The sequence below is a fragment of the Nannobrachium achirus genome (genome assembly GCF_963921795.1).
Source record: "Nannobrachium achirus genome assembly, chromosome: 15".
Classification (NCBI taxonomy): domain Eukaryota; kingdom Metazoa; phylum Chordata; class Actinopteri; order Myctophiformes; family Myctophidae; genus Nannobrachium; species Nannobrachium achirus.
In genome coordinates this window covers 1780585-1804501 of record NC_137822.1, presented here as the reverse complement: position 1 = coordinate 1804501, position 23917 = coordinate 1780585, and the positions used below count along the sequence as shown (strand labels likewise).

The following is a 23917-nucleotide window of genomic DNA, read 5'->3' as shown; positions in this document are numbered from 1 at the left end:
ATCCTTGCCAAAACCAACACCTCCGACCGAGGCAAAAGTGCACAGGAGTTCTTTTCTGTACTCGAGGGGAATCTCCCCACCAACGCACAAATGAGATTTACTTTTATTATCTTTCATTATTATTTTCTTTTCAACAATGCTTTTCTAGTGGATATTGGTGAAGTCTAAGAAAGTTTTTTTTTACATATTTCTATTTAGCAATGCACAATTCTGGCAATGAAGTGTTATTATTTGAGCCTTTTTCTTATTGATTTCAGAGGTGTTTTGAAGTTGGTGTAAGTGATATTTCTTACTATTTAGATATAAAATAGCTATAAAAAGTTGTACGTTTCTTTGTTAAAATCTCATATTCATATCCTGATAGTGAACAAACACTGTATAGAAATTACACTGTATACTAACAGGGGTTCCCACATCTCTCCAGCTCTTTAATACACAGGAAATACCATTATTTATTATTTTCTATTGTCTTCTTTTTATTCCAGTTTTTTTTTTTCTGTTTTGTCCATCCCGTATTCCTGTATGACTTCTCTCTTCCTGGTTGGATTATATTGGTATCCCGGCCTGAAAATAAATTCCCTGATGAGCTGGAGAGAAACTTAAAAAGGGGACACTCCGGTTACAGAACAAACACTCGTGCGACAAATGATTACTGCAGCAAATGTAATCGTAGACTTATTTCATCAAAACCTTTTTGGCTTTAATTCATAAAACTTCATACTAGTGTTGTTCACTACAATGTAGTGAATGCAGTTTATGCAGTGACTGCATAAACAGTCGATGTAGGTCCAGAGTGTATCATTTATTTTACACTGAAACACTCTTAACCCATTTTAGAACGGGTACACATTATTGTGTATCATTATTTCATGCTTTAACTTTTGAAAAATAGCAGATATATAAGCTCACAGCGCGGCACAGAGTGCCGCGCTGCGAGCTTGTAGATCTGCTATTTTTGAAAAATCGTGAAAATTCAAATTTTGATCGATTCTATAAGTGTCTTTTGAATCCTTCTAAGATTTTTGGAAAAACCTATGTTTCTATGTCAGCAATCTGGCCAGCCATCGTCAAAGAAAAGGTCCTTTTCACTTAACTGGAGCTCAGTTAGTCTGTTCTTGAGAGACTACTATGTCAGTGGTTCTCAAACCTTTTTCATGTGAAGGACCCCCAAAATTATATTTATTTGGCCACGGACCCCCATCTCAAAATCTAGAGAGTTAGTTCCAGGGACCACCCAGAAGCAAAATTTGAGTTAACAAAGTTCGCTTATGAAAGATTTGCACACAATTTTCACGACGTTTTTCAAAAATAGCAGATCTACAAGCTCGCAGCGTGGCACTCGGTGCCGCGCTGTGAGCTTGTATATCTGCTATTTTTCACCGGTTAAAGCATTCAATAATTCTAGGCCTAAATGGGTTTTAAGTTGCATTAATCAAAGCTGTTGACATTGATAGATATATACTCTACACATGCGTAGGGGTGTCTGGAGTGTCTTCACTAAGCCCTAAGGCTCAGGTAGCAGGTGAGTAGCAGGTATATTATTATATACTGTTCTTTAAGCTGGGAGCCTCCTCCTTCTCCTCACCCCCACAAGCTGTCACTACTCGAGCCGTCACGCCGTCCCCATCGTCACAGAACCTGCCACTATGATGCTACAACCTGCTAACAACAAGCTAAGGTCCACAAAGGTTTTTTTTCCCCCCTCCACCCAACGGCAAAAGGCAAGGCGTCCAAAACTCCTGGAGTTTGTGATTTAAAACCGACCAAGTGTTCATTTTGACATCAAATTCTGATTTAGTTTCAGTCATTAGTCCTTTGAATGAAATTTTATTTAGTTTTAGTCATCTGAAATGTTTTAGTTTTTTAGTGTAGTTTTAGTCGACTACGGTAAATACCAATCTATCTTGTCGGCAAAAATGTATTTTGGCGTCGTAATTAGTGATTTTGCAGCTGAAAAACGATGGTAGATCTGCTTTTTTCAGAGAACCAAATATAAAATGACTTTGTCTTTTAGTTCTACTGGATCTCATCTCCACTAGTCCCGCGCTAACATTTTAGTCTAGTTTTTATTTGTATTTATTTATTTGACAAAATTGTCAATATTGTCTTAGTTTTAGTCATCTTTGCTTAGTTTTTTTTGTTTGTTTTTGCCAGTGAAAAAAGGTTAGTCGACGAACATATTAGAAATGAACACTGATTTAAACTGACCAGATCAAAAGCCAGATGTGCGCTCCCATTGAAAACCTTTCTGAGGGGGGAGGGGGAAATCACCTTGGTGGACACGGCCTCTTCCTAACAGCTGTTTCACGACTTCTGATAAATAATGTTCTCTTGCTGTAAACGGTGTCAAATGCCAAAATAGCAGATCTACAAGCTTACGACGCGCATTGCGTTGTGAGCTTGTTGATCCGCTATTTTCGGCGCACAACTAAGTATAACTCGGCCTTAACCACATGAGCCCTAGCGTCGCTGTTTTGGGGTGAACATTTTGTCAAAAATAGTAGCTCTGCAAGCTCACAATGCAGCAGTTTAAAGAGATGTGGTGTAGAGGGAAACAAGGAGGGGGGCCTACTACAGAGCCCTGGGGAACCCCGGTCAAAATACGTAGAGGGTTTAAAGCGTAATGCATAATCCTTCCGACGTCCGAACCTTTAAATAACTACAAAGTGACGTTGTTCTGAACTTCTGACAACTTCTCCGAGCTTTTCTTCTGAGCCCGGGCACCTCCACATGTCCTGACTCCCTGGACTATAGTTCGGGAAGCCTGTCCGAAGCCCGATGTCGGAAGGAGTATATGTGTTGCGCTCATGTGGTTACGTCCTACACTTTCGGACCTTTGTCCGGTTATTGGGGTTTGGGGCCTTCTTACTGCTCATGTCAAAATGACTTAAAACAAACATGTTTGTCACAAAGTGTTTGACGAAGACAAACAGAAAGCCATTACAAATTAAATAAGGGACTACTGTATATGGGTGGAACTACTGTATAATGGGTGGATCAACTGCATACAAAGCGAATGGGTTGGTGGTGTGTGTGTGTGTGTGTGTGTGTGTGTGTGTGTGTGTGTGTGTGTGTGTGTGTGTGGGGGGGGGGGGGGGGGGTTAAGCTGGTAAAGATAAAGATGAGAGTCTTGATTGAAGTAAGCTTTATTGACTATTTTAGACCCAGGGTTTGATTCTAAAAAGTAAAAACTGCTTCTAAATCCTGACCTACAGTAAGTTTTCTGAAAAATGTTTAGCCACCCCAAAAAGGGTTCCTGGATTGAAAGGTAGCCTATAGTTATGCATGGGGGTTCTATAAATGGGTTAAATAATGGGTCTTGGGTCTGTTTTAAATATTGAGAAAGGTTTTGGCAGAGGATATTTGTCTGGGATTGATTGGCAGTTTTTGAGCATTTTCACTGTCATTCATTATACTGTACTGTACTGTACTGTACTGTACTGTACTGTACTGTACTGTACTGGATCTCAAAGTGGGGTCCCAGTAAATGATGTGTAACTGAGAGTATTATGGGGGTCCATGGCCCTAATGGCTATTAAACTGGGGGGTCCTTTCAATGAAAACGTTGGAGAATCACTGCTGTACCAGGTGTGACTTTTGACAAAATGTGTCAAAAGTCACATGATACAATAATCTGTGGATGTATAATCTATATAACCTAATTATGTGCTGAAACCTAATCTAAATACAATGTGATACGTAACAACAAAGAACAATGGGGGGATGACATGTGCTTCCAAACTGTCCCAATAGTATGAAAGTATATTAAATATGAAGCTCCCTGCAGACAAAATAAGATATTTATTTTTATTGGCGCAACAAAGTGGTCATCGAGCAACCTTTTATAGCAAGGAAGGAGCACTGCATTAGGCTAGGTTAGGCTGTCAACAGCCAACGTGTTTTCAACCAGAGCTGGAAATGTAGCTTCCTTTTTCATACGTCTTCATATTTTCTGTGTCACTGTCAGCCAACAATGACTCAACAGAAGCACTCCGGCTCTGTTTATGTCAGCCCCGGGCAGCCATTAATAGACGGCGTCCAGCAATGGCTAAGACTAGACTCGCAGAAAGACTTATTGTGTTGGAATACTATGGTCCAAAACAATCTTTTTGTTTCCTTGTTATGTCTCCTGTCTTCTTCAGTGTTCTTTGATGCACTAAATGCAATAAAGCATCCAAACTGATTCAAGGTTCACACAGTTTCTATCTGTCGCTGACTCATACAAGTAATAAAGTACTGTATGTGCCAATGAAATGTTTTGTGGGACGTTGAGGAATAACACTCTGAAGCCATGAGCAAGGCTTTCAAATGCTAACTTACCCCTTTAAGACCTGGGACGCAATGGTGTAACTCTAGATTTCAACCACTTTAACCATTATTTTATGCTTTAACTATAACAAAAATAGCAGATATACAAGCTCACAGCTTGTAGATGTTATTTTCGACAATTTGAGCAAGTCTTTGAATACAGGTATATTAACCCAATTCTAAATGTCTCCCAAATAAATAAATTTGTCTATGTCAGTGGTCTTCAAAAGTCCACTGACAGACAAGCTCGCAGATATACAAGCTGTGAGCTTATATATCTGCTATTTTTAATAGCTAAAGTATAAAATAATTCAAGTTCTTAATGGGTCAACATTTTCTTGCTGGTGATTTTATTTTTACTGATCACTTGTGGGCCATGGTCTGTTTTACTAGATCAGTGGTTATCAATATCAACCCTATTCACATCAAGGTCCATTATTTATTCCGCATTATTTTGATCTGCGGACCACCATTTGATGAGATTTAGCCTCTCAGACCCAAGACTTAGAACATTTTGTTGTCGTTGGATAAGGTTTTGTCCACCATTCCATGCTGCATTGATGTTGGTACCATAGGAGAGATAACAGGCAAAACGTAGATCCAAACAGTTTGTCTCTAATTGAGTAGACTTCTTGTAAATTAAGTAATGCTGATGTTTAAAATGTAATTATACCTCTTGAGAGTGTGAAATGAAACCAAATTTACGGTTCCGTTTGGTTTAATTTCACATTGTCAAGAGTTAGAGATCTATAAAGGTCCATTTGGTTACCAACTGTCCATCATTTAGCTGGGGGCCACCTGGAGCCCCCTTCAAGGACCACTGGTTGAAAACCACTGTACTAGATGACAGGCTATTGCTCCTTAAAGACTTGTAGATGACCATTAGTATTTCCACATGCCATGTCGCCATAATGTCTGTGGCATTAAATATGCTAACTGTTTGTTTCTCACCCTATAGGTGACGAGCTGGCCAAACCCAGAATGCCAACGTCTTTTAATGAGTAAGTATTTGAGCCAAAGTCTTACTCTAAAGGTCCTTAGTGTTTTTCATCAAACTTTCATCAAAATCGTGATCCGCCTACGGGAGCCCTCAAAAAACACCCACAGTCGCGCTAGAACCGCTAATCCTGGTCCATACTCCTTACGCGACCATCCATTTGATAGATGAAAGCAACTTCGCTTTCCAGATCGCCTCATAGACATGCGCTATGTGGTGTTTTTCCATCGCCTCCTTTTTTTTTTTTTTTTTACGTCATCGACGTGTCAGGTGTTGTCCAAAGAACCCCGGAAATAAGTGGTGACCTATAGGCTAGCGAACAGCGCCATCCGGTGTAAAAAAATAACAGTAACTCGGGTTTGGCAGGCAATGAGTTAAAACCGGTAAAGCATCTGTGTCATTTTAGATTTTAGCTACAGTATATATCCATGCATTCTGACCACTAGTGTTGACACCAAATTTTGATTTAGTTTCAGTCCACGTCTTTTGGATAAAGTTCCATTTAGTTTTAAGTCACATGTTTAGTTTTAGAAATCTTTTCGTGTTTTAGTCAACTAAATCTCCAGTTAATTTAGTCAACTAACATGTATCTTAGCAGGCCATAATGGCACCGTAATGCTTGCCTTATACTTGGATTGCAATGCGTTGTGAGCTTGTAGATCAGCTATTTCTACTGATTACCACTGGACCTGGATCTCTTCTCCATTAGTCCCTAACATTTTAGTTTAGTTTTTGGTTGTTGACATAAATTTCATTATATTTAATCTTAGTTTTAGTCATCATAGCTTAGTTTTTATTTAGGTTTCGTCAGTGAAAATATTTCGTCATACTGTAGTCTTAGTGGACGATATCAACACTGTCTCTCGGTCTCTACAGCAAGCTGAGCAACAATGACCTGCTCTCCCTGGATCCCTTTGGACCCTCCACCCTGGCAGCCTCTTCCTCCTCTGTCTCTCCATCAACAGGTCAGTGTTGATTTTGACAGCAAGTTTTTATTTATTTCAGGTTTAGTCATGGTCTTTTGCATTTAGTTTTAGTCATATTTAGTTAATTAGTTGATTTTGTCTACAAACAATGAAAAGAAAAACAAAATGGGCAGGCTGTGATGCCTGATTTTACACTTGCATGCCGAAAATAGCCGATCTACAAGCTTGTGAGCTTGTAGATCGACTGTGACTTTAGAAATGGGCATATACCTTCTATAGACTTAAACTGCATGTTGGTTTGTTTACTATTGAGTGAGAAAACAATGTTGCACATTAAGTCAATCATCTGGGGACCGCCCCCAAAATCATTTGGGGAGCCCCTTGGGGGTCCCGACCCACAGGTTGAGGACCACTGGTTTAGACAGAGCCGAACCGAAATAAATGAGGCTCTAAAAGTGCAGTATGAATCGACCCTCAGATTGACGGTGTGATTCTCATGGCCCGGGCGTTGAAACGGAGTGACGTTAGCACTGACCCATTGCCCGGCCTAAGCGTAATCCACAGTTAATTGGCACCTCGTCCGGGGTCAGAGGGCCGGCTCTAAGGCCCACTGGCACGTAATGTTGTCAAACAGCATTTTGCTAATGTCAAAAGGTCCCCCCGGCTTAGACGCCAAAAGAGCAGCGAAAAGCACCCCCGATTACCATACGCCGGCCCGGGGACTTAAGGCCCTGCTTAGGGCCTGTTAAATCTCCCTGTGTGTACAGTGTGGAGCAAGCGGTTTGTTGCCGGAGTTTGCGAGAGGAATAAAATAAGCGTCCGGGATGGTGAATTTCCCCCTTGGGATAATAAAGGTATCTATCTATCTATCTATCTATCTATCTATGTACTGGAAGACCGAAAAGAAGTGACCAGGCCACACAAGCACTTCAAACTTAAATAGCCGATCTTCACGCTCACAACGCGTCGCAATGCGCTGCGTTCTGAGCTTTTACATCTGCTATTCATAGTGGATTATTATTATTACATTTCTTTACTGTTCCACAGCAAAATATTGTGAAAGAAAATTCACGTTTCCTTTATAATTTGATAATGTTTGACCAGTTATTACATAACTTTTGATTGCAGTAATGGTGATTTTCTTTTTCTTTTTTTTTTTGTTCTTTTTTAACTTTTTTTTCTTTAGTTATTAAAAAGGTCTTAAAAGTCTTAAATTGTCACTTTTCTGTCATCTGGAAACCTCCCCCAAAATCACTGTTCTAGGCTGTGAAGAAGGTAATCTGCTATTGAGGGAGTTTCATCATTAGAAACCCCGCTTGGGGGGAAAAAAGAAAGGAAAAGTATTTTCTACCATTGTGTACCTTTTTTTCACACTGTATTCATTCGTCGTACTTTAATTTTGCTTTCATTGCGCGCCCTTTTATCTGAGTTTGTTTTATTTGCTGTAATGTGGTTTAGCTTATACTCACGTGCCGAAAATAGCCGATCTACGATCTCACAAGCTCATAGACAGGCTGTTTTTGGCACTCTGCACCGTCGTACGATGAAGTATAAATCAGGATTCTATTCTATTTTCCTGTAGGGATGGGACGATATGAACATTTCACGTCACGATTATTGTGACCAAAAGAATTACGATATTATCGCGATAATCAAAATGTCCCCAACATCCATTTTCCTGGGCTGGAACATTTGCCAAAAAATAGCCGATCTACAAGCTCACAACGCATCACGTTGCAACGCGTTGTGAACTTGTAGATCGGCTATTTTTCGGCAAAGAGATTTGGTAGATAGTGAAAAAAAAGACTGTATCGAGTACGTCATTTCCAAGTCAGTTTACCAACAGAGGGTTTAAAAGGTAAATTGAATAGAAAAAGGTGAATTGATCCCAGTGCATGACGGAGGATAATTTCACGGTAAATCGAAATTTCTTTGATATATATATATATATTTTTTTTATATTAATTTTTATTTGATTTTATATTGATATGACTATTGTTGAGTGTTTTTTTTTTATCACGATAAACGATAATAACGATTAGCGTCCCATCCCTATGTTCGTGTGGTATTCCTGTGTGTCGTCATCTCTTCCATATGCCTTTCCATGTCAGACCTTGCGTCCATTTTCCTACCAATCCCTGCGTCACCGTCTCTTCTAAGGAGCGACTTAGAAGTCTTATTGCCACAGGCCCCAGGTAAAAACGATGTGTGTGTGTGCTCCATTTGGCTAACACCCCCCAAAATAATTTAACTGCACACTAACACATTAACCTTAAACGTTTGAATTGCTCTTTATAGTTTACATTTTTGTAAAGCTTTTTTTCTGACAAAGTTGCACCTGTTAACTCATTGACAGCTTTACCACGAGTTTCCCCGAGTTATCCCATATGTCCAGGACGTCACGCCGAGTTTCCCGTGTTTTGGGCCGTTTTTTCTTTTTTTCTTTCTTTTTTTTTCCTGTGTCTAGGTGAGACGTGATCTAAACGTCTCAATAGAAGAGCAGGGAGACAAAATACAACCACCCCAATTGCATAAGTTCGATAGTATTAACATACCTTTACAGATTGGACAAAATTACATCTTATTCATTAAAAAAATCTACATAGTGCTGTGCTGCTATAAGTGTCTATTTTTTGAAATATTTAACCAATGAAATGTATTAACAAGAGCTTGTGACTAAATAATAACTCCATGTAAAGCAGTCTATTTCTTTCCATTATCGTGAAAAGTAACTTTTTTGGACATACAAGGTTTCCACCTGACACCAGCGACTTACTGTTGTGATCCTACTATGCTCTAATCCCCCACACCCGCCTCTGCACCACCGTCCCCACCCACACCTCAGCTGAGGTGGTGCCGCCACGAGAGGCCCAATCCCCTCCCTTATACGTAGTAACCCAGCAGTCCAAAGACATCTCCTCCCTGGCCTCGCCCGCGTCGTCTCCCTGGGACGCTCCCGAAAACGCCTTTGAGCTGCTGCGGCCCGCCCCGGCCCAGGCCCACCCCCGGGCGCAGAGCGCTCCCATCACCGGCCCCCCTGCCGCCACCGCCGAGCCACCACTCCCGGCCCCCGACAGCGGCCCTCCCAAGAGCGTGGACGCTCTCTCCTCGCTGTCGTGGACCCAGAGCCAGTGGGTCGGCTTCAGCGATCGCTCTGCCCCGTCTCAGAGGCGCCAGAGCCCGGGACAGCTGGGAAACGTGGGAAACGCCGCCGGCAGGGCGACCCGCTTCTTCTCCGACGACCCTGCCGACCCCTACAACAACGATGCGGTGGGCGACGGTGATGATAGGGGAGGAGACGGCGCCCCCTGTGTCTCGGAGGCGTCCTCTGTGCCCTCGGACAGGAGGGTGTCTCCGGCGAGCCAAATGCAACACGGTAACGCCGTGATCCCTGCCGCGAGTGTTGTGGAGTTGGTGTTTTGCGCTTGGCTTGTCTTTCCTTTTGTTTTTGTTTTGTTATTGTTTTGCTTGATTTTTGACCTTTTTTGTTTGTATCTTTTCATTTATTTTTTGTTAATTTGTCTGGTTATTATTTTTATTTTTTTACTTTTTACTAAGAGAACTGTCTTGTTTTTTTGTTTTAGTTTTTTTTCTGAGAGGCATGTACTCATTTGGTTTGCCAATTGCAAAAGAGTTTTATTTTATTTTATTTTCATTATAGACTTTCAATATTAGTTTTGGAATGTACTTCTTTGAATGCCATTTGTTTTTGATGGTTGAGTGTCATGTTTGAGAACTAAAAGTGAAAACTTGCCGATTTACAATCTAAATCCCAATTGTGCTGCTATGAGGATACATAGAGTAAAGATACTCTAGATACATAGAGTAAAGATACTCTATGACTTTTGCAAATTTCTCAACTAAATGTTGACAAAACGATTCCTCAATATCACTTCATCGAGTGTACATAACAGTAACTTACACTCGACGTGAAGCAACGAAGTAAATCAGCAAAGTTTCCCTTTAACGCATGATGGTTTTCTTTGCACTTAACTGAGTGAAATAGTCAATGTGACTGTGTTGTAACATGTTGTGATGCTGTTAATTCCTCCAGCCAATTTCAGACCCAAGATTCGATCCGAGATAAAACACATTTTAAGCCAGATTTATTTGTTCGCACGTTGAAAATGGTCGACCTACAAGCTCACAACGCGTCTTCATCCGCAATACTTTGTGAGCCTGTAGGCCGACCGTTCTCTGTGCGATCCCTTAACACACTGGAGGGTAAATTAGTCTTTAAAGATTCGTTTTAGGCTTTTATTGATTTTTAAGTGAAGATGCAAAGAGGGAGAGAGAGAGAGACGGTGCGAGACACGCAGCAAAGGTCGTCGGGAACGGGATTCGAACCCGCAACCCGCTGTCAGGCGACATTGAATCTTGGTGCCCAGACCGCTATGCCAGCAGTCCGGGCCAATAAATGAGTCTTTAGAATGGTGTAGGGCAGTGGTTCTCAAAGTGGATTTCAGGGACTCTCTAGGTTCCTTTATGGGAGTCTAAATTGACCCTTACAAGTCTGTAACTTTGACAGTGTACAAATGGAACCAAATGAACCCTAACGGGTCCATTTGGTTCCATTTGTACACTGTCAAAGTTAAGGGGAGACCTTAAAATGTCAAAGTTTGAGAACCACTGGTATAGAGAAACATTGCAGCCGTCTGCATTCCGCGCTACTCTCGTTGTTTTGACGTACATATGTCTGACCAGACTGTGTTTGTCCATGTTAGTGCCAGCCCCGCCGAACCGACCCACCACCCCTCTGACAGCCGGAGCCCTGGTGCCCCCGCCACGGCCCTCCTCCAGACCCAAGCTTCCCAGCGCAAAACTCACCGGCATCACTGAGATTGTAAGAAACACCATCCATCACCTTGTATTCTCTTTATTTCACCATCCATCATCTTGTATTCTCTTTGTTATTTCATTTATTTGCATTTTTATATGTTTCTTTTTAAGCGGTGCTCCTGGGAGGAGCTTAGCTCCAACATCTTGCTTTGTCCGGGCTCTGAAGAGTGGCCTACATCTGGCCTACAGTACATATAATCTATCTATAAATGCGACAAATCTCTGTCTGTCTGTCTGTATGTAATCCGTGTATCTCGAGAACCGTTCGTCCCACCGGCTTCAGATTCGGCACGCGCGTTCCCCGCCGCGGCGCGGAGTGCCGTGCCCGGCCTCGACTCGACCCGACGCGCGTTTTTTCCGAACCGCCGCGAAACGTTTGGAATCACCGAAGGGCGGCCCAGCTTCTAGTAATAATAATGGATTTTATTTTCATAGCGCTTTTCCAAGTGCTCAAAGCACTTTACAATGAATGGTCCATTCATTCATACATCTTGGCACAAAGCACTCAAAGTGTGTTGTACGCCCAGGGTCACATTGGCCAAGCTTAGCGGGACGCTTAGTGAAATCAACTCATAAATAGCACCACTCACTTCACACTAGGTGTGATCTTTCATAATGAATCTACTGAGTCGTTTGACAAGGACATGTAAAAGGAGCAAAAATATAGCCGATCTACGAGTTCACAACGTGTCCTGATGCGACTCGCTGTGAACTAGATCGGCTACTTTGGGAAAAAGTTTTAAATATTGTAACATATTTTGAAAAATGTTGCCTACATGCAAAATAATAGGGATGTCAGGTTGAAAGTGGTTAAGTGTGTCTGTTAATTTGAAAAATATTGAACCTATGACAATTTTTGGACGCATTTGCATGGTTTCACCAGCCAGCGTGCAATTTCCGTTGTTGAGGGCTGAATATTGAAACATGAAAATGACTCCATGAAATCCTGTCCAATCAGGTACGGCCGTTCAGCCCGCCCAAGATGGCCAGCGCCAGTCCGCCGCCCACGGCGCCGCTGGCCCGGGCAGAGAGCTCCTCCTCGCTGTCCTCCAACTCCAACGCATCGCTCAGCGCCAGCAACACGCCCACCGTTGGTAAGGACACCCCCTTCTTGTTTATGCCCCAAAATGACATGTATACAGGTTTTGTAGCAATTGTAGAAAAAAAAGGCGCCACTGATTGACTGATATACAGTAGCAACATAGGTTTTTCAGAAAATGATTTAGAAGACACTTTTAGAATCGGCCTCAAGTCTTAATGGGTTTAAGTCAGAGGTCTTCAACATAGTAAGGGGATTTTATAAGATATTTGACAAATAAGTAAATCGTTATCAAGAAATGTCTTCACCAATGTGTTTCTAAAGGTGTGTAATAATATGTACTAAAAGGTTGAAATTCAACTCCCGGGGGAAACCTAAAAAAAGACAGATTTGGGTTTGTGTCCCATTAATTTACTATACAGGAAAAGAATACAAAAAATAAATCTGCTTTAAGTAGCATGTGAGGGGTCAAACTTGGGGTTTTTCATGATGCACGAAAAACATTCCTTGGGCTAAAAACGGACCCACAAAACGATGGTTTAGTGATGAATCATCACTTTTCACCGTTTTGTGGGGGCTATTTTCTTATGTTTCCCTTACTAACAGGGGGTCCGGGACCCCTAGGGGGTCCTCAGAGTTACTACAGGGGGGGCCGCCAAATCTTTGTGTGATAGGATCATGTTTTTTACATTAATCACTGGAACCCTAGCATCCCTATTCTAGTGGAACATTAGCCAAAAAATAGCAGATCTACAAGCTCAGCTTGTAGATCGTCTATTTTTTAGCACAGAGGTTTGGTGTAGAGGGAAAAGAAGAGCAGACTAGTAGGTATTGACAGTTCAAGTGGTTAAATGTCTAAAGATACACATTAATCCAACCTACACAGATGATACAGTGCTGTCAAACAAGTCTAAGCTGTTTAAGAAGTCGATGAACATCTGCAACACAATTTTATACGATATGTAGAGGGGGGGTCCCTGCTTCATCTCTCTCTCAACGAAGGGGTCCTTGGCCTGAAAGCGTTGAAGACCCCTGGTTTAAGTTCACTGTGCTGACAGCTTTAGTCCTCCTCCTTCACTTGTCTTCCTCTCCTTCACTCCTCCCCTCCTTCAATCCTAGAGATGTGACCGAATATTCGGTGCCGAAAATTTTCGGTTCGGTTTGATTTTACAGCCGAATAATTATTACCGAATAGTACCGAATACCAAATACCGACTATTACCGAATACTGAATACCGAATACTACCGAATAATGTATAGGATATTCAATATATAATATATATATATAATATAAATATATATATATATATATATTTTAATAACAATAATTACATTGATATTTCTTTATTATGCAATAATTCAACTATATGGCATGTTAATATTTTGAGACATAATTTGTCTTTTATTACAAATTTCACTACACAATAGTAAATAAATAATTCAACACAAAAATAAATGTTTTAAATAACTCAATATGGACCCTTCTACTTTTTGCCATACTCATGTAGCTCTACAACAGAGGCACAGCCATGACAGCAATGGTATTCGGTTTCGGCCAATAATTTTCCTTTCGGTGCATCCCTATTCAATCCTCTCCTCGTCTCCTGCTTCACTCCTCTCCTCTCCTCCTCTCTCCTCCTCCCCTGGTCTCCCTACAGAGCAGGAGCAGAGCCGTGCTCCCTCCCTCTCCTCCCCGGAGGCAGAGCTCCTCCTCCTCTCTCCCTCTCCTCTGTTTCTGCTCGGTCAAAGTGAGTCTTGCCCTTCTCCCCCTGCTCCTCCTCCCTGCACCCCCATCTCTACCATAGATCATTCCTGCTTCTATCAAATCTAACAGGATCTCTTCCATCTTAACACGTACTGTATACCTCTGAATACTTGCCGTCTTCTGTCAGTATCCCTTGTTTCAGATTTGTAAGTTAACAATAGGCGCTAAGTTTTGTGGTATAGAGACGCACCCCAATTAGTCCATTTATTTGCACATCACCACCAGTGTTGGGCAGTAATGAGTTACTTTTGATATATTACTGTAATAATATAGTTATTTTACCGTTATTTTAGGTATTTTACCGTTATACCGATAGGTATTACGGACCAAAACGGTAATAGCCTATTATTACATATTAATATGTCAAAAAAGAGTGCATACATACCAGTAAGACTCCCTAATCAGGAGATAAGCGACTGTCACATCGCATACACACACTTTAGAAGGCAATCATAGCCAATCAGGAGGGAATATGGGAAATGGGACAGATCCATGTTGATGACATAACTTTAGAGATACTGTGTACTGCTCTGCGTGATTTTAGACCAAAATCTGAGTCTACACATACTGTGTATATTACTCAGGCTTTGTTGGCTGCCTTTCTGAAAACAATTCAAGAGGTCAAGAGAGATCGCTGCTTTGTTTTAACCTTTTTGGCTTGAGTTCTAAAAGGAGCTGGCTAAACAGATTGTGGTGTTGTACATTATTTTGTGTGTGTGTGTGTGGGAGGGGGGGGGGGGTGTATATTAGTGCATTTTTAAGGAGTAATATGTAATAAGTATCATATCACTCTATTGCCCAACACTGATCACCACCGCATCTCATCATTCATGCACCCTGGGTCTGGGTTTATCTCCTTCTTGTTTTCCTCTGTTGTGTGCGTTTGGTTGGTGTCTGTAAAGAGGATGATGTGTTCGTATCCAAGCTGCCTACCTTTGAGAAACGCTGTGAGACCCCGGCAGGTAGGGTGTGGAGATTGAAATTTATTGTGAAATTATCCTCCGTCATTCACCTTTTATTTGCTGAGCTGAATATCTGGTACCACTTAAACCCTCTATAATTGGTAAAACAGACCTGAAAAGAGATTTGGATAGAGATTTGGAAAGAGATTTGGAGATTTGGTAAATATGTACCAAATCTCTTTGCTAAAAAATAGCTGATCTATAACGCGTCACAAGCTTGTAGATCTGCTATTCTTTGGCAAATGTTCCACCCCAGAATAATGGATGTTGGGGGATATTTGCGATAAGATCGCAAATCGCAATTTCTTTGTTCACAATAATCGTGACATTTTCATATCTTCCGATCCTTACACCGGTGTTACTTGCCGAAAATTGGCGATGGAACTTGTAGATCGCCTATTTTTGGCACGCGACCAAATAACTTCATATGAAATCAAGCTCAACACCCGTCTTTTGGATTAATTACTATTTTTGCGTGGAAAAATATACTACCTTACTTCTCAGCCTCGTCTCTCTCTCTGTCAAGAGTTTAACAACAAAAAACCTCTAGCATGTTGGTTGTGTTTTGTTTTAATTCTGAAAAAAGGTGAAAATGAATATGGTTGATCAAGTTTTAACAAGGTTCTGTGTCATGTTGCACTCGACTGTTCACTGTATTCACTGTAAGTCACTGACATGCTTGATGTCGCTCAGACATAATCTAATTATGTACTGTATGTCTAAGTGCAACTGTTATAGCATGTCCTTTCTTGGAGTTTTGCGAATGTATGCAATTTGTATTTAATCCCCAAATAACCGTATGTATTGATCTGTGATTCAGATGTCATATTGCTGTACACACACACACACACACACACACACACACACACACACACACACACACACACACACACACACACACACGGTGGTGTAAAGTAACTAGTTCGATTTTTATTATTATTGCAAAACATACATTAACCACTTCAGCCATACTGTATATCAGTTTTGGCCATTTGAAAATAACCGATCTATAAGCCCTACTGCGGGGGCAACAAGCACAAAACATTGGCTTGACGCGTGTAGTGTGTGTGTAGTAAGTCAATGTCCAGAGAGTAGATATATAGTTGGATATGCCAATCTATTTATTGACACAGAAAATTATATGCAAAAGCTCTTAAACAAAAAACACTGAATGCTGACCTGCACAGCATATTTAGACGGTATAAACACGATATTATCCCCCTTGGGATAATAAAGGTATCTATCTATCTATATCGATATCACGGTAAACACGGTCGAAAACCGTTTGCTCCCAAACTCATCACACCCACCTGGCCGCAATCACTGCCAGGTATAAATCAGTTACCATGGCAACCTTCAGTGATTGACGGCCGACAGCAACCATGGTAACCAGATGAAGTTTACATTGACATTATTGGCAAGGCCAGACTGTTCATTTCAATAAACCAAATAAACATAATGAGTACTTTCACCTTTGGTACATTTTGATGCCAATACCTTTGGCACTTTTATTTTACTTATCATTAACTTATCATTTTGAATTCCGGACTTTTACTTGTAACAAGAGCGTTTCTACATTGCAGTATTGATACTTTTACTCAACTAAACATGAGTACCTTTTTCCACCACTACACGCACGCACACACACACTAGACTAGGGCATTAACGACTTATGATTTACGCAAGTCGACTCGATTCAGTAAAACGTTGACTTGAAGTCGACTTAATCGTTTGATGACGTCATCACACACGACCCCCCAATTATTTTGAAGGGTCCCCAGATGATTAACTTAATGTGAAACATTGTTTTCTCACTCAACTGTAAACAAACCAACACAAAGTTTAAGTGTAGAGAGGGTATCTTCTTGGCACTTCTAAAGTGCCAATTTAAGACTTTTTAATACCTCTAAAGTGGCAAATTAAACATGGTCCAAATTGTCAACTATATAGAGGCAGAAGTTGTGAAAATAGCCGATCTACATGCTCACAACGCCTCGCGTTGCGAGGCGTTGTGAGCATGTAGATCTGCTATTTTCACAGTAGAAAGTATTATTATTATTCGACTTTCAACTTTGTCTGGTGGGAGTCGACTTGTGTAATGAAGTCGACTGAGTCGACTTGTCGACTTTTTGGTTAATGCCCTAACACACGCACACATTAACATTGGATAGGAGCCATGAAGGTATATGAACCGGCGTCCGTTGGCCAGAACAGTGAGTGTGAGTGTTGTGTTTCTCAGGGACGTCGCGCGGCCCCAGCCCGGTGACCTTGGCCTCCCAGGATGCACTGCCCATCGCCGTGGCCTTCACAGAGTCCGTTAATGCTTACTTCAAAGGAGCTGATCCCACCAAGTGAGTCTCACATGATCTACCACTGCTCACACAGGCCTCCACTCTGCTCCGTGCACGCACGCACGCACGCACGCACGCACGCACGCACGCACGCACGCACGCACGCACGCACGCACGCACGCACGCACGCACGTACACACGCACGCACGCACGCACACACGTACACACGCACGCACGCACACACGTACACACGCACGCACGCACGTACACACGCACGCACGCACACACACACACACACACACCAGTGTTGATTTTGACAGCAAATCTTGATTTAGTTTTAGTCGTAGTCTTTTGAATGAAATTCCATTTAGTCTTCTGATATGTCTTAGTTAGTTATTAGCCTAGTCCTAACCCCAACCTGAATGTCTTCCTAACTCATTTATTTTTATTCTATTAAAAAATGTATTTCATTTATTTATACCTTAAAGCAACCGTTTATTATTATTATTATTTTATTTATACCTGTGGGAACATTTGTCCCTCCCCGCTATGGTAATACAAGTACACACACACACACACACACACACACACACACACACACACACACACACTACTGTATATCATGGGAGAGCGCACACACAAACACACACACACACACACACACACACACACACACACACACACACACACACACACACACACACACTGTTCGCACACACACTTTATCTTGTCAGAGCGCGCACGCACACACACGCACACACACTAATGTATATCATGGGGGAGAGCGCACACACCCACACACACACACACACACACACACACACACACACACACACACACACACACACACACACATACTGTACGCACACACACTTTATCTCTGTCAGAGCACACACACACACACACACACACACACACACACACACACACACACGCGGACACACACACACACACACACGCACACACACATAGCTGACCAGTGATGGTGCCTCCCTCCCTCTCTCCCTCCCTCCCTGTGCGTGTGCAGAGTGTTTTAGATTTGCGTCGGGGTCGACACCATTCTTTCAGGGTGGATCAGCCACATGGGGCAGATTATAGTCTGGGGCAGAGAAAACATACAGTCTTTTATTGGTTAACTGCTGTTAAATTGCTGCTGTGCAAAGAAAGGCTTATTTTTGCAGGGATTAGCGAATGGAACATTTCAGAGCAGAGCTAGCAGACACGGAGCAGGGTTGGCCACCAAAGGCCTGGTCCCCCCCAGATAAACTACCCGTCCAAAAAAACTACATTTGTTTAGATAAGTCAAAGTACAACTCCTCTACACCAGTGGTTCTCAACGTTTTCAGGCCGCGACCCCCAAAATAACCATATTTTAACTGGGGCCCCCCTCACCCTGACGAGCACTAAGATTTGAGGCATTGCATTTTGTATGACACGGTTCTATTGGGAAAATAGCAGATCTACATGCTCACAACGCACGCGAGGCGTTGTGAGCATGTAGATCTTCTATTTTTACAATTTCTGGCTCTGATATTTGACAAATTCGCCAATGTTCAATTTTTGGAGCTGTGTGAAGCACAGGCTCCCTATACGTGGCCGTGTGGGTCTGTCTGTCTGTCTGTGTGTGTGTGTGTCTGTATGTAGCCTGAACTTCCTAAACTTCGGCACGCTACTAGTCCCACAGTTTTGCCACCACACACTCGCGCCATATGTCAAATCGACCGGCTTACTCGGGAATCGTGGGCTAGTAACTTGCTAAGAGAAAGGTTCAATAGTTTAATTGATATTAATTTATTAGTGAATTAATTTTCCCCATTGACTTATAATGGGAATCGCAAAAACTCACATTCAATTATTTGTCTCTCGCAAACCATAGGGGCTAGAGTTTCAAGACTTGGAGAGGAGGTTCATAATGATTTCAAGGATTAAATAAAAAATAATTGTGTCATTTGGCCGCATGGTGGCGCCATAACACCCCACTTTACGTTTTGGCCTGTAACTCTTGAACCGTAGGTCGGAAAATTAAAAATATTTTTTCCCTGGATTCCTTGGGTCATGACGCATCTCCCCATATAGGCCACGCCCATTTGCGCCATGATAGATTTTCCGCCATCTTGAATTTTCTCCAAAACACACTTTTTGCTCCTTTTCCTACATATTTTCTTCAAATGTCACAAAAATCGGTACACATGATCCACACACACACACACACACACACACACACACACGCACACACACACACACACACACACACACACACACACACACACAGCTCCACTTCACACGGGTGTGATTTTCATTTTAGAGGTATTAGAAAAGGTATTAAAAGTCCTTAAATTGTGACTTTAGAAATGTGCAGATACCCTCTATCGTCTATACACTATCGTCTATAACTTTATGTTGGTTTGTTTACTGTTGAGGGAGAAAACAATGTTGCACATTAAGTTAATCGTCTGGGGACCTCCCAAAATAATTTGGGGACCCGCCTTGGGGTCCCGACCCACAGGTTGAGAACCACTGCTCTACACCGGCAGGTTCTCAAACATTCTCGTTTTAAGGACCACCAGCATTAGGCCACACAGACCTCCATAACTCTAAGAGTGTACAAATGGAACTGCTCCTGGTGGCGCTATAATTGGACAATGTGAAAAGGGTGCCATGTCTTCTTTGGCCTTTGGCGGCAATCGGACGCTGCATGCATGATTTTGTTAAAAAAAAAAAAGTTTTGCAAAAGGCAACCTGCTGGTGGCGCTAATGCATTTGTTACTTGACCTAGTGGGAATGTGCGTACAAAGTTTCACGGAAAGCGCAGGCTGCGTTCATGATTTGAGGCACTTTGTTCAAAACGGACCAATCCTGCCAACTTTGGCAGCCAGTGTTGGCCAATCAGGATGGAATATGAATTATCGGACAGATCATATGACTATAGAGATACTGTTTTCTGATTTGTGTGATCTTTGGTTAAAATATCAGCCTGGCGAGAGAAAAACATGTTTGACTCAATATTTAGCCAAATTTGGTCCCTAATACGTAAGTGTATCAAAGCTAAAACCCATTGATGATACACGTACAGTAACTAGGAATGTCACGATTATGACATTTTACATGACAATTAATTGTCACTCAAATAATTGAGATGAACTATTTAATTGTGTTTTTGTCGTTGATAATCACATTTCTGTTTGGCTTTTAGGCTTTGAAGTTGCACATGGCAGATATGACACATAACCTAAATATACAAAGAAATTAGTGACATTTTTGACAACGTAATACTTAAAAAAGAACATTGATGGTGGAAATAGCCGATCTACAAGCTCACAACGCGCCGCGTTGCAACGCGGCGCTTGTAGATCTGCTTGTAGATCTGCTGTTTCCACTATTTCAGAAAATTGTGATTATCTTAAATAATTGCGATTAGACGATTATGTAATAATTGTGACAGGCCTAACTTTCCTTCCTTCCCGTGCGGCTCCAGGTGCATCGTGAAGATCACGGGCGACATGACGCTGTCGTTCCCCATGGGCATCATCAAGGTGTTCACCTCCAACCCCTCCCCCGCCGTGCTCACCTTCAAGCTGCGCAACACCAGCAGGCTGGAGCAGATCCTCCCCAACCAGCAGCTGCTCTTCAGGTACAGGATGTGCATCTTTACCCTGGCGGGAGAAGTGCTCACCTTGTTTTACCTGGAGTTATTTAACCCATCTAGAACGGGTACACATTATTTTAACTATTGAAAAATAGCAGATATACAAGCTCACAGCGCGGCACCGAGTGCCGCGCTGCGAGCTTGTAGATCTGCTATTTTTGAAAAATCGTGAATTCTGACCCGATTCTATAAGTGTCTTTTGAATCCTTCAAAGAATGTTTGAAAAACCCATGTTTCTATGTCAGCAATCTGGCTAGCCATCGTCAAAGAAAAGGTCCTTTTCACTTAACTGGAACTAACTGGTCTGTTCTTGAGAGAATACTATGTCAGTGGTTCTCATGTATTTTTTGTCCACGGACCCCCATCTCAAAATATTTACTTCCAGGGACCCCCCAGAAGCAAAATTTGAGTTACAAACGTTCGCTTAAGATTTGCACACATTTTCACGACTTTTTCTAAAATAGCAGATCTACAAGCTCGCAGCGCGGCACTCGGTGACGCGCTGTGAGCTTGTATATCTGCTATTTTTCACTGGTTAAAGCATTCAATAATTCTAGGCCTAAATGGGTTAAGGCATTGACTGCTCAAAAATAGCAGATCTACAAGCTCACTGCGAGCTAGTAGATCTGCTATTTTTTTGAAAAATCGTGAAAGTGCGTGCAAATATTTGAATATATATTTTTCAAAGCTAACTTTTGTAACTCAAATCTCTGCTTCTATTCTACAAGCTTGCAGCGCGGCACTTGGTGCCGTGCTGAAAAGTGAAACGAAATGTCAATTCAGGCTGAGTGTAGGGATGGGATGATATAAAAATGTCATATCACGATTATTGTGACAAAAGAAATCGCGATTTACGATATTATCACGATAATCAAAATCCATTATCCTGGGGCGGAACATTTGCCAAGAAATAGCCGATCTACAAGCTCACAACGCGTCACAACGTGACGCGTTGTGAGCTTGTAGATCGGCTATTTTTGGGCAAAGACATTTGATAGAGCGTGAAAGAAAGACTGCATCAAGTACGTATATTATAAGTACCTTTTACCAATTATAAAGGGTTTAAATGGTACCGGATATGCAGCTCTGCAATTTAAAGGTGAATTGATCCCAGTGCATGACGGAGGACGATATCACGATAAATTAAATCTCCACGATACCATTATCGTGAGGGATTTTTATCGCGATAAACGATAATATCGCGTATCGTCCCATCGCTAGCTGAGTGTCAGGCTAATAAAAGCCAAAAAATGTCATCTTCTTTTACCTACAATGGCATGGCCAAAATAGGGCCGTCAGGGTTAACGTAGAGAGTGTAGATCCTGGTAAATTGAGAGATTTTTTGGGGAAAGATGCTGAGGATGGGGGAACCTGAATTCTCTCTGCGTCAACGAGAGGAAATTGTGTTAAACGGTGACATAAACCCACCATTAGACTGCCGGGGAAATACTTTCCACCGTCTTAAACAATCAGGTCTTCAGCTGCCCATGTCTCTTCAATAAACACTGTCACGCTAACCCTCCGAGGGCAACACTTTCATTTGCATATTAGTCTAGCTCTCGTCAAAGCTTTCTGCACTTTCACAGCAAACCTGTAGGCCCCATTATACCAGTACAAATGGTCCATAAGCATGTCTATTTGAACCCATTTAGACCTAAAAACGCATTTTATGCTTTAACTATTAAAAATGAGCAGATTTACATGCTCACAGCTTTGTAGATCTGCTATTTTTGACCCGATTCTATATAATGTTTCTATGTCAGCGGTGCTCAAACCTTTTCATGTCAAGGACCCCCGAAATGATATGTATTTGGCCACGGACCCCCCAACTCAAAACATTTAGTTCCAGGGACCCCCAGAAGTAAAATTTCGATTGCAAAATACATATATTCAAAGATTTGCAAAAATGTTCACGACTTTAAAAGAATTGCAGATCTACAAGTCGCAGCGCGGCACTCGATGCCTGGGATCTGGACTTGGTCTGCTTGTTTTCCCTTAACACCAAATCTCTTCATCTAAAAATCGCCGATCCTACACTCGTAGATTGTCTATTTAAGCCTTATGTTTGTCCCAGAATATGGACGTGAGGGTTCATGCGTCTGTGGAAGTTAATTTGCCTAAAACCCAAGAGAAAGGTTTTCCTTTCTTTTCCTTTCCTCTCAGTCTTGTTCCTCTGTGTTATCCTGAGACCACATGGCTGGACTAATTGAATCAAACAGAATTCATCATTTAATAGCCGGGCTCGTTTTAACCGGGTCATATTTTCCGAGCTATTGAAGCTTCACACACAAAGCCAAGAAGAGATGAATAATTGAGCCACTCTGATCACTTCTCTGCTACGACCGCCACTCTGTGTGTGCGTGTGTGCGTTAGGGATGGGACCATACGCCATATTATCGTTTATCGTGATAAAAAACACTCACGATAATCATATCGTGGAGATTTAATTCATTGTGTAAAACATAATGGCTATTTTCTCAAGAATGCCTGAACGGATTTCCAATCTGATTTTTTTGTTTGAAAGCTGTGAACAGCCTGCACAAACATGGTGCATGATCTGTGCATGGGCGTGCATGATCTGTGCACTATAAATTACATGGAAGTCTATGGAGATTTATGGCAATATGAGCCAAAAAGCCCATATTTAATTGGCAGGGAGCGAGTTAAACCTATAATTGGTAAAAGGTACTTATAAGTACAAGTACTTGATAGTCTTTTTTTCACTCTCTTCAAATGTCTTTGCCAAAAACTAGCCGAGCTACAAGCTCACAACGCGGACGCATTGTGAGCTTGTAGATCTGCTATTTTTTGGCAAATGTTCTGCCCCAGGATAACGGATTTTGATTATCGTGATAATATCGTAAATCGTGATTTCCTTTGTCACATTAATCGTGACAGGACATTTTCATATCGTCCCACCCCTAGTGTGCGTGTCTGTCTTTGTGCCTTCTTGTGACTGTGTTTGTCTTCCGCACAGCGATCCTTCACAGAGTGACTCGAATTCCAAGGACTTTTGGTTCAACATGCAAGCGTTGACATCCTACCTCAGGAAGGCCTCGGAGATCAGTCCTACGGCCTCGTACTATAACGTGGACATCCTGAAATACCAGGTCAGTCACCATCAACACATTCCAACAATTATGT

At 41.8% G+C, this 23917-nt stretch overlaps 1 protein-coding gene across 3 annotated transcripts in view; it reads left to right on the top strand.

Moving 5' to 3' along the window:
* The window catches only part of fcho2 (FCH and mu domain containing endocytic adaptor 2), a 126386-nt gene that overhangs the window by 92310 nt on the left and 10159 nt on the right, over positions 1-23917 (top strand). For 2 of the 3 annotated variants that reach the window (XM_080743330.1, XM_080743328.1), the window contains 8 exons: positions 5267-5309; positions 6182-6270; positions 10956-11074; positions 12029-12164; positions 14777-14836; positions 17076-17187; positions 20603-20758; positions 23751-23883. In XM_080743330.1, coding sequence (XP_080599456.1) covers positions 5267-5309; positions 6182-6270; positions 10956-11074; positions 12029-12164; positions 14777-14836; positions 17076-17187; positions 20603-20758; positions 23751-23883 — 848 coding nt within the window. The remainder of the gene's footprint in view (positions 1-5266; positions 5310-6181; positions 6271-10955; positions 11075-12028; positions 12165-14776; positions 14837-17075; positions 17188-20602; positions 20759-23750; positions 23884-23917) is intronic. The other variant, XM_080743329.1, reaches the window with a different exon arrangement.